This window comes from Podospora anserina, chromosome 6 (genome assembly GCF_000226545.1).
Source record: "Podospora anserina S mat+ genomic DNA chromosome 6, supercontig 2".
Taxonomy (NCBI): domain Eukaryota; kingdom Fungi; phylum Ascomycota; class Sordariomycetes; order Sordariales; family Podosporaceae; genus Podospora; species Podospora anserina.
Window position 1 is genome coordinate 1,083,061 of NW_001914857.1, and position 10,985 is coordinate 1,094,045.

The 10,985-nt window shown below is 51.0% G+C and overlaps 4 protein-coding genes across 4 annotated transcripts; 2 read left to right on the forward strand and 2 right to left on the reverse strand.

The window, feature by feature from the left end:
• Positions 1-465: 465 nt before the first annotated feature.
• Positions 466-2,309, reverse strand: PODANS_6_3410 (uncharacterized protein; the record flags this gene model as incomplete). Its single annotated transcript, XM_001910113.1, has 3 exons — positions 466-1,731; positions 1,789-2,077; positions 2,134-2,309. The coding sequence occupies 3 exons, from the start codon at positions 2,307-2,309 to the stop codon at positions 466-468; spliced, it is 1,731 nt and encodes a 576-aa protein (XP_001910148.1).
• A 1,725-nt stretch (positions 2,310-4,034) lies between these two features.
• Positions 4,035-5,292, reverse strand: PODANS_6_3400 (uncharacterized protein; the record flags this gene model as incomplete). The annotated part of the gene is made up of 4 exons (XM_001910114.1): positions 4,035-4,841; positions 4,883-4,996; positions 5,054-5,203; positions 5,272-5,292. The coding sequence occupies 4 exons, from the start codon at positions 5,290-5,292 to the stop codon at positions 4,035-4,037; spliced, it is 1,092 nt and encodes a 363-aa protein (XP_001910149.1).
• Positions 5,293-5,831: 539 nt separating this feature from the next.
• PODANS_6_3390 (uncharacterized protein) lies at positions 5,832-7,510 on the forward strand (the record flags this gene model as incomplete). The annotated part of the gene is made up of 5 exons (XM_001910115.1): positions 5,832-6,465; positions 6,564-7,038; positions 7,091-7,120; positions 7,180-7,298; positions 7,350-7,510. The coding sequence occupies 5 exons, from the start codon at positions 5,832-5,834 to the stop codon at positions 7,508-7,510; spliced, it is 1,419 nt and encodes a 472-aa protein (XP_001910150.1).
• A 3,079-nt stretch (positions 7,511-10,589) lies between these two features.
• Positions 10,590-10,946, forward strand: PODANS_6_3380 (uncharacterized protein; the record flags this gene model as incomplete). The annotated part of the gene is made up of 1 exon (XM_001910116.1): positions 10,590-10,946. The coding sequence occupies one exon, from the start codon at positions 10,590-10,592 to the stop codon at positions 10,944-10,946; it is 357 nt and encodes a 118-aa protein (XP_001910151.1).
• Between the last annotated feature and the right edge of the window lie 39 nt (positions 10,947-10,985).

The following is a 10,985-nucleotide window of genomic DNA, read 5'->3' on the forward strand; positions in this document are numbered from 1 at the left end:
ATGGAGAATTAGCTTCGCTTGTGTTAAGAAGAGCGTGGCATTGCAAAGAGGAGATGGAAAGTTTTCAGTTGTTATTTATCAAAAAGACTCTTTTGCTGGAAGGGAAATAGGAATGGGGAATTTGGCTCATCGGTCGGTTGGTGGTGGACATGGCAAGGACGATTTTTAGAATCTCGGGTGGGAAATTTGACGAAATTTCAACTTTGCACAGCAGTTGTACTTTTTACTTGTCTCGTTGCTTTTGTTTTTTCTTTTTCTTCTTTTTTCACAGTTCATTTCTTTTCAATTGTATTGTAAATAGTTGTAGTGGTGTGGTATATACCCAATTCCCTTTTTTTTCATGCCAAACGAAAAACAACAGCCTTGGTATCTAACGCCTTGAACTCCCTCCCTGCCTGCTTTTTGCAAGCTTTTATCCCCTCGATCATAACCCAAATTATTGACTTTTATGCACACCCCTTCTCTTCACTGGGCATGCTGCCTGATCTGATCATCACTCTCACCCCCCCCATTCGCCCCCCTCACAGCCGGCACCTCACCCTCGGCCTTGTTGTCAGTGCTAGAGGCAGTCTCCTCATCAGGCATATCATACTCCCCCGCCAACTCCTCCAGCGTCTTCCTCTTGGTCTCGACAATCATAGCCGTAGTCCCCAGACCGAGCAGCATGAACAAGGCGTAAATTTCCAAAACGTGATCCATCCAGGGGTTAGGGTTACCAGGCGTGGCGCCCCTTGTCCTCAAAGGAGCAATCGCACTGCTACCGATAATCGAGCCAATCTTGCCCATCGCGGCACTGATACCATGCGACGTAGACCGGTACCTCGTAGGGAAGCACTCCCCTGGCACGATGAAAGTAGTCGCGTTGGGACCAAAGTTGAAGAAGAACTGCGCGAGGACAAAGATAGCTAGGAGACCCTTGGGGGAGAGCTTATCGTACGCGAAGCCCATTACGACGAAGAGGACAGTGAGGATACCGAAACCCATGAACTGAATGGGCTTGCGACCGATGGTGTCAACGGTGAAGACGGTGACCCAGTAACCCGGTACGGCACCGGCAAGGACAATGATCATGTTTCCTATGGCGGTGTTGTAGAGGATCTCGTAGGTGTTTTTCGCGTTGTTGGTCGAGTACCCGATCACATCCAAAATGGTGGCATTGTTGAGACTGACGCCGTAGTAGGCGATGTCGAGGAAGCACCACGACAGAGCCGTACCAGCCAAAAGCATGGCATTCTTGCGCTTGGAGTAGTGACGGAAGAAGTCAGACCAGGATGCCTTGGGGATTTCGAGCTTCTTTTGGGCGGTTTGCTGGGTGATGGCCTGGGCGACGGTATCTGGCTTGCCCTCGGGCTCACCCTTGAGATAGGCTTCCGCGTCGGCGGAGGCTTTCTCCACGTCCATTTGCACGTCAAAGGTGTAGCGGGGGGTTTCGGGGATGGTGAGGCGGTAGTAGAGGGCGATGCAACCGGGCACGGCACCGAAGCCGATGAGGATACGCCACATTTGGTCGACGGCCACGCCGCAGTCGCCGGTGCAGGTTGCGAGGGTGGGGGCTGGTTCGAGGGATTTCTTGAAGCCGAGGGTGATGAAGAGCATGACGAAGGCGGCGCCGAGCTGGCCGAGACCTTGCATGGCGAAGACGGCACCCATCATGGCACCGCGCCATTTGGTGGTGGCGAACTCGGAGGTGATGATGCTGGAGAGGGGGTAGTCACCGCCGATACCGACGCCCTAGGGTGGGAGGTTAGATAAGGGGCTGGTTAGGGGGGTTGATGTAGGGGAACATACTTGAAGGATACGCCAAAAGATGATGACGCCGACGATGTTCATTGAAGGCGACGACGAGGTCAAGGCTTGGGCGAGGGTGGCGATGATGATAAGGATCAACTCGAGACCGTACATTTGCTTGCGACCGACGATATCGGCGAGGGTACCGAAGCCAACTTGACCGATGACAGTACCGGCCGATGTCGCCATCTTGATAGCCGTGTCGGAAGTGGTGGGCATCTTGCCAACGCCGGGATAGTAGACAATGCCAAGCATCAGGGTGAGGAGGGAGACGGTAAAGATGTCATATCTAGAGCCAGGTCAGTGTGTTTTCCGAGGTATTATTCAGTAAGTACGTCAACTTACGAATCGGTAAAGAAACCAACACCAGCAACAAGAATAGCTCTGATATGGTACCAACCGAAGGGAGCTCTGTCTACTTCGGCGAGGGCAAGACGCCTGCGTTCGTTGACATCCTTGATGTGGAGGAAGTCATTGTTGAAGTTGTGGTAGGCATTGTTGCCTCCGGCAGTTTTGGTCATGGTGACTGAGAGTAGGGGGAATGACAACCAAGTCCTTGGTGCTCTGAGAGGGAGTGGTGCTGACTGGAGAGAACAGAGAGACAGAGGACCAGAAATCAGGACGAGGAGGGGGCAAAGGAAGAACTGGTTATATGCCCTACACGGGTCCAAGTGGGATGAACTAGCGATGTAGGCCGAATTCCGTAGGGTGCCATCGGATGTAGAATTCGACGGTCTAGTGCTGTACAGATTGTGTACCGCATGCAAGGAATGCCCCTCGGATGCAGGTATCTATCCTGAGCTGACGAAGCCCCAGTTGTGGAGTTGTGCCCACGCGACCTATATTGCTCAGTGTTATCTGATGATCATCTGGATCATTGCGTCCAGCGGTGAAGTGGCCGAGAAACAGGTCAGAGACCAGTCTCGGAACTCCGTTGTCGGTTCATGCTGATCAGCTTCCTGGAGAGTAGGATGGGCATTCAGTTTTCGTGATTGACTTTGATGAGGTGCTGCATATCATCACTCTTATCGAGCAACGTCGCTTCATACTGGTGTTCCAGCGCCGCATTCAGCGACGGGAAAGAAAAGCTTTCCGTGCCTTGGAAAATCCACAGAAAATATCGGGTTCCTCGGTCCTTCGTGGGGGGAAAAGTCGTCAGAGTGTCTCAAAGAAAAACCGAAGGGCAGCCGGAGAATTCGACGTCGCCATCACGTCGTCCAATCCCGACGCCGCTCATGTGCCGAAAAGGGAAGGCGGCTTGATGACAGTCTGGGGACCTTCGTGTGGGATCTTGGGAGGCGGCAAGATCCGACAGGGGTCCTCCCCGCGAATGGCATGGGGGAGAGCAACACGTTGTAAAATCCGGGGCTGTGGTTCGTCGAGAAGGTTTTTACTGGTCGACTCTGGGCGTTCTGGGCATTCGATGGGCGTTCTGGGCGTTCTGGGCAATGTGGAGGTTCGGGTGGACCGGTTGAGCTTTCTGCCGAAAACCGTCTTTGTTTTCAATTTCAGACGTAGAATGGATGACGACCTTCATTGTCCTTTGTTCAACCGGTGGCTATTTGCCAGCAGATGTTGTGTCGTGGGAAGCTGTAATATCGAATGAAATATCAACCACATCAACTCTGATAGCGCAGGGGTGAAGTTGGGAAGGCTGTGGGTGCAGGATAGATGAGTGTGGTTGGCTCTTGTCGTATGCCCTTCGGGGAGAACAAAAGCCAGCAGATGACAAAGTTCCATTCTGACGTCTACCGTGAGGTTTGCTCTCAATATAGACTTATTGAATTATCAGGTAGATTCCCACTGCTTCCTCATGCTTTTCTCCGTCTTCTAGCACCCAATATTCGGACATTACAGACAAATCTCATGATAGCATCGAGGGATGTCAGATATTGGGACAGCTTCATGTCGTTGATCTGCCCTAACAAGCTTTACTTGGCCCTCGCTTGGCTGTTGCTTGATCTGCTTGGCCATTGCTTGAACTCCTTGGCTGAGTTCTGCCGCCGTGGCGGTCGCACAGAGGTCTTGGAAGCTCTTGGGATGTCTGGGTTGACATGTCTTGGAAAGCTTGGCCATCAGAATGAGGAAAACAGTCGCGTGCTCACATACCTCATCAGTGGTAGTAATGGGTAAAGTACCCGCGAGTGGTGACGTCGTGTGGTATTAGATTCCAGCTGGTCATAAGGGGGCGTTGGCCGATGTTGTAAGCTTTTTTTTTTTTTTGGCATTCTGGGTGCGGGCTTCTTTTAGATCTCAACTATCCTGTTGTCGTCATCGTCCTCCTCCTCTATCGCCTTTTCAGCGCCATGCTCAGCCTCGTCGGCCATAATGACGTTTACCAGCCGCTCACAAGCCTCGCGTACACCGTCGTCCTCGACCCGGAGATGGGTTTCGCGGATGACAGGATACACCTTCACATTTCTCATGAGATCCCTCCCTTCTCTTGTCGTGGTGAGGAGTGTTAGTGTCTCGATATGTGTCTGGATATTGTTGTTGTCCGTGTCTCTTTGCTTGTCGGGTGGCAAGAGCTGCAGATCGGGCAGCATATCCAACATCTCATCCTCGTCGTACTGCTCATTTCCAATGATGGGAAGAAGCAGATACGGCAGAATGTTGATCTGATCCTCATCCAAAAATTTAGGATGTGATGGCACGTCGAAGGCAACATTTTTGATGATGTTGGCTACACCCTTCCTCCTGATATCGGACTTGTGCTCGGTGAAAACCTTGATCTTGTTCAGGGGAAGGACACTGTCATACTCCTGTTCGGACAGGAAAAATCGGCGAATCTCTTCGTGTTTCGATAGATCAGCCAATGCATATGCGAGGTAGTCGTAATCAGCGTGCTTGTTGTAAGACCCGTCGGCGCCCTTAACAAAGAGATCCATCAGTTGGTTGAGGACAAGCTCATCCGAGTGGAGGCTCTCAGGAGCAGGTTGTTTGCGGCTGATGATGTCCTTCAGTCCATCCCACTTTGTCATGTTGGCAAGCAACATAGCCAACAAATTTGCATTGGGCTCCTTTGGATCCTGAAGACGGAGTATGGTGATTAGCTATGATTCTGAGAAAAAAGCATTCCATATGTAATACTCACGACCAGCAGGCCTAATGCAATTCCGAGGAACTTCTCATCTGATGCGACAAACTCCACAACACTAGCATCTGCTGTCAAGTTGATGAGAATGGTGAGGGCATGTTCGGCAATTTTCTACGTCATGGGTGAGCAAAACTGCCGTGGTTTGGATGCGTAAGTTAAGGGTCTTACAGGATGGTCTCGTATCAGAAACTTGAGGTGCTTGACGGGAGTGAGGTTCTCCCTCTTGAAAATGGAAGGATCTGAAACCGAATATGGCACCAGGTTCTCAATGGCTACCAACCGAATCTGCGGGTTCGGGTGGGCAATGAACCCTACGAGCTGGCAGACAAGATTTCATGTCAGTCATGTTTGAACGAGAAGCGGACATTAGAAGGAGTATGGATTACCTCTTCAAGTTCTGTGGGCATTTTGATGGAGGGAGTCGGGGAAAAACACTAGCTAGTTACGAGACTCTAAGACCAAGCTTTCTTTTCAATAGCTCCAAACTATCATCGAGAGCTCTCACAGCGCAAAGCAGCTCTCGCTCATACTTGGAAATCTTGACGAGGGGCATCGCGGGGAATTATTATCGATAAGCTCCCGATTAGAAAATTGTGGATGCCAAGGGGCAGCTGATAAGATAGTAGCCAGCGATAAGCGCAAATGTGGGGTAACTCCGGCCAACCAGGGGCAGCTGATAAGATAGTAGCCAGCGATAAGCGCAAATGTGGGGTAACTCCGGCCAACCAGGGGCGAGGCGCAATCAGTTCACTTCACTACAGAGTACCCCACAATAAACTTTTTTTGGGGAGTACCAAAAACCCAGGCGTTCACTGAAAAACCTCGGGTTGAATCCCAGTCGATAAACACCAAAGTGCCGTTCTCCTTGAGAGGCACACCAACTGCACCGACACCGACATTATTGAACACATACCTCTTGTCGCAATTCAGCATCGAGACTTCCACCATGCCGAAAGCACCCTCCTCTCTCCCCGGCAAGAAACGCCATAACCCTCTGGCCGACGATTTGGTCGCCACCGGAGTCCTCAAGAACAAGCCCTCAAAGCGAAATACCAAGGCCGAGCCCGAGGAAGGAGAGAGATATGTCGACTCTCGCGCAAGCAAGAATATTCTGGCGATGAGCCGGGAGCTACTCCAGGAAGATGAGCAGCAAAGCGAAGAAGATAAAGGCGGAGAACGAGGAGCCTTCGGTTGGAACCCGTCAAACTTCGACAGTCGCGAGCAGGATGAAGAACTTTACGGCGAAGACGAAACCTGGGGGGACGAAGAGGAGGAAGTAGAGGAGATTGAAGTAGAGGCTGGTGACCTGGAGGTGTTCCATAAGTTCATCAAGCCCTCTATGGAGGACGATCCGCTCCTTACGCATGGCTGGGATATGAAGGGTGATGGTGGTCAGGAGCAACAACAGGGTGGTGGACAAGATCTGGCCGAAATGATCCTGGCCAAGATCGCTGAACATGAAGCTCAGCAACAAGGCGGGTGGCACGACGACAACCCGGCCGACGAGGAACACGTTTTGCCACCAAAGGTCATCGAAGTCTTTGAAAAGATTGGAATGTTTCTTTCTCGGTACCGTAGTGGTACGTGTGCCCCCCCTTCCCTGTACATTTTTTTCCGTTTTTTTTTATTTTTTTAAAAAAAAAAGAAAAGAAAGTTGAAAGCTAACCAACAACCCCAGGCCCTCTCCCGAAGCCGCTAAAGGTGCTCCCTCAGATCCCCGGCTGGGAAATCATACTCCAGGTCACCCAACCCCACAACTGGACTCATCATGCCGTTTTTGCTGTCACCAGAATCTTCGTGGCAGCCAAGCCAAAGGTTGTCCAGCGGTTCATGGAGATGGTTGTTCTTGACCATGTCCGTGAGGACATCTCCGAGAACAAGAGGTTAAATGTACATCTATTTAACGCTTTGAAGAAAGGTCTATACAAGCCGGCTGGTTTCTTCAAGGGATTCCTTCGGCCATTAGTTGCCTCAGGGGTTACTCTTGTCGAAGCTCGCGTCGTAAGTGGTGTTCTCACACGCGTGTCGATCCCCGTGATACATTCGGCCATGGCCCTCAAAGAGTTGTGCGATTTTGCGGCGGAGATGGTTTCATCAAAGAACGAGTCTGTTAGTGCCGTTAACTACCTGATCAAGGTTCTTCTCGATAAACGGTAAACCACCCATATTGTCTGTCTATCTGTACAACCTCTAACCAGCATACAGATACGCTCTGCCCTGGCAATGTATTGATAGGTAAGGTACCAAACTTCCCTTTTATATATACAGAGAATACTGATGTTATCAAATTGTAGCCTAGTCTTCCACTTCCACAGGTATGCTGGACTAGCACGCGATGCCAATACCCACTCGGATCTCCCTGTGATCTATTGGCAATGCCTCTTGGTCTTCTCACAACGTTACCGAAACGATAGTAAGAATCCCTGATTGGCATCTTTAATGGACGTGAATCTCACAGTCTCAGTTTCCGAAGATCAGAGGGAGCTGCTCCTCGACTTATTACTCAACGGTCACCATCAAATAGCCCCCGAGATACGCCGGGAGCTTTTAGCGGGCCGTGGCAGGGGTGTTCCCATTGAACAGCCAACTGTTGCTTTTGATGGCGATGATACCATGATGATGTAGGGTATCGTATCTTGGGATATCATTTTCTCCCTTTGGGAAAGGGCGTGGAGTTAGTGGAGTTTAAGGCGTCTCAACATATATTCTGAGGGGCATTTTGTCTGGCTATAGCATCTCATTCAGCTGAAAGATGTGGTTAAACTGTGAGGCTTGATTGACTAGCCGGAGAGTACTTGAAGCGGGTCGCATCATGGCTGAATATGTGCTCTGTGACCTCCTAACACCCCTGAATACCCCTGAATACCCTTGAATACCCTAAGATCCAGGTACCAATACATCGCTGTCAAAGGTCATGGCCCTATTGCTCAGCACACTTTTCTTTGAGAGTTATTTTGAAGGATTTGTTGTGTTGAAATGATTACGTGATGTTCCTGCCTGGGTTCAGGCACACACGTAGTGAGAAGGCACATCCAAGTCTGTGGGGACACGACACAGGTGGCCAGTTGGCTTTTGAAATGTTCAAGATTTTCTAAACCTGCCCGAACCATAGATCACCTAAAATCTCCCCTCCTACGTCTTTTCTTCTCATTTATATTCGTTATACTTCTGGATAGATTGGCTTGAACTAGAACCTGCACCACGCAGCTGACGAGACAAGGATGGCCCCGACGAACTTGGGATGAAATGGATGGATTAACGAACAACACACCTCTGTCTGCCTCGTCTATGAGCCGAAGCACACAGGAACACCATCATTCGCCAGCTCCAACTCCCGGATCCAGTGTCGACCCTCCTCGGCCGCCAAAAGATGGGTATGAGTAGGTCTGGTACCCAGAGGGATACTGGGCGGAGAGGCCGTTCAGTCAATCAGCGACACCGCCTAACGGCAAAGGATCGCCTGATCTCAAGATATGGAGACGAAGGAGGCGATCCAGACCGAGCGGCAGCGGCGGCCAAGACAGCGAATCACACACAGCTTCGCCCAAAACCTACCCTCCTGTGCCGCCGATTCCCCTACAGACTGCACAAAGCCCCTATCTTTCGGAATGGGCTCATGTCTACTCTCTCCAAAAGCCACACGAATCATCAAGTAATACTATCGAGCAAGAGGGGGAGTGGCTTGCCCCAAAAGGTCGAGGTTTCTTTCCAAGTCTACCGACGATAGTACCAGCGGCCGAAGTCAAACCTGAACCAGGCCTGGTTCGTTCGCACAACTCGTTCGCCTCACTTAGCTGGAACCGACTGAGCAACTCATTGAGAGGCTCACGAGACGTAGGTTATAATTACGGATGGCTGATTTTGGTGTAGTTGGTGGCTGATTGAGGATTTACACAAACAGAAGAAGCGAAGCGAATCCTCGGAACAAGCCCCTGTCGACGATGGCAAGTTTGATGCAGTCAAGAAGTATCTCGATCGCCTGCCCGAGGCGGAGAAGCCGGTCCCAGAACAGAAGACCGATGTCGAACCGAACACCAAGGGCCGTCGTGTGCGCTTTGGAAGAGTGCTGTGGCATCGCCGGAGGTCGACCCGAGCAACGGACAACTCAAACCCGAGCTTGTCAGATGTGGACCGCAAAGAACGACCCAGTATGTGACAAGCACCTTGGTAGATGAACTGACATGAAAGCTCCATCTTCTGACATATCCTGTAGGCGGTCCGGCGATATGGTTGACACAGTTTCCAGGCGGAGTAAGAGCCATCCGTCTTTTCCATACATCCGAACTCAGAAACGCTAAAATTCTCTATAGGAGGCAACTCGTGTCCATACTCCGCCCTACAAAGAAGACACAGTCGACGGACGACCGCGTAGTCTCTTCTTTGACGTAGCTCGGCCAAACAGTCGACACGATCAAACTCCATCCGAAACATCCTCTACGCGAGAGAAAGTCGGTATCCGAACCTCCCGGTCGTCCCCATTGAATGTGAAGAGCCGTGGCAGAAGATCGCAACAGAGAAGTTCGGCCAGCGGCGCATCGGGAAGAGGTCTTGGCGGCAGTATCTCGCCGTACAGAGTTCCATCGCCCCGTAAGGCGAAAGAGGATAGCTCCCCAAGTCGGAGCAAAAGCGGACCTGCAAAAACAAGAGAAAAGACCAGATCTCCCCTTGCCACCACCCCAAAAGAAAGCGTCAAAGAGTGGTGGGACGCACCTTTGAGAACGCCAGACACCCCACCTTCTACACCGACACCCCGAACCCGGGTCACGAGAGCAACCACGGGGACAGCGGCGATGTTCAAGTTTGATGTGCCGGAGCACTTGCCCAGCAGTCCCATGTGCCCTGCCAATCCCAAGAATCCCAAGTCATTGGGGAAGGGGGTCTGCGTGGTGAGTTTTGAATCACGGGAAAGGGGATCGAGTGCTGACCAAGGGAATAGTATCATGGGAGACGACGGAGTTCACGTTTTGGGTTGGCGGGGTCGGATTCTTTGCTTTCTCCGAAGGTTGAGAGGGAGGAGGCGGCTTATGATGATGGGAGTAATTCTATGTAATGCTTGATTGACCACACGTGGGAATGTTTAAAGAATATTCTGTAGTTCAGTTTCATGGAGCAGCTCCGTTTTTGGATGGCTTTGCTTTAGTGATTACTTTACCCCTACGCGCAGTTGTTCCAGAGATGCGCATGATTGCCATTGCTGTGTAATTTTTGTTGAACGTTTCATAGTATGGCAGAAACTACAGACAATAGAAAATATCCTGTATTCCGCTTATTCTACTTTGAGCTTTTGTATTTCTCGGTTGCTCGTCACTAACGAGACTGTTGTTGACTTTTGGGACGGGATTCAGGGGCTGGGAGGAAGGGGCAACCAAATGTGGGGCCTTTCTTGGTCTCTCGAGCTTGGTCAAAGCTCCTCAAGAACAGACTTTCGATGGCTAAAAGTGGGTCGGAATCTGTCGCGCGGCACGCATCTCTGACCTCTGTCGCGCATCTTAAACTTCAGCCTCGTCGCCAAACTTACCTACCACCGTGGAGCTCTCTCTTCCTCCCATCTCGATAATTCTTTTTCCGACGTCGCGCGACACACTTGATCTGAGGAGGTTTTTTTTTATCGATTTTATTCCCGCCGCCGAACCCACGTCGTATCAATTGACTGCTCGATAAATCTTGGAAACAAACGAAGGTCGACCAACCACGATTCGCGAAGATGGCCTCCCCGATGACCGATCCCCTTTTGCTGTTTCGGCAATCCATCCGGACGTCGTCACGGATTGTTCCTGTCGCCTCGGCCGAGTCGAACGACGAGGTTGCGCTGTCGCAGGCGACAAATCTGGTGTTTAGTGATGAGGGGAAGAGGGTGGTGTTGCCGGTGGATGTGCAGAGCAGGTTCATGAGCTCGGAGGGGAACTTGATTGACCTGCGGTCGATTTATTTTGCGTGGGTGAATAGGGATATCACGATTCCGGAGTATAATGCTGCGGCGGAGAAGCTGAATGAGGAGTTAACTGGGGGGAAGGGGGTGCACAAGTTTCCGTTTGTGGAGAGATGGAATCTGATTGCGTAGTACAGGTTATACGCGTCTTGGCAAATAGTTATCGAGGTG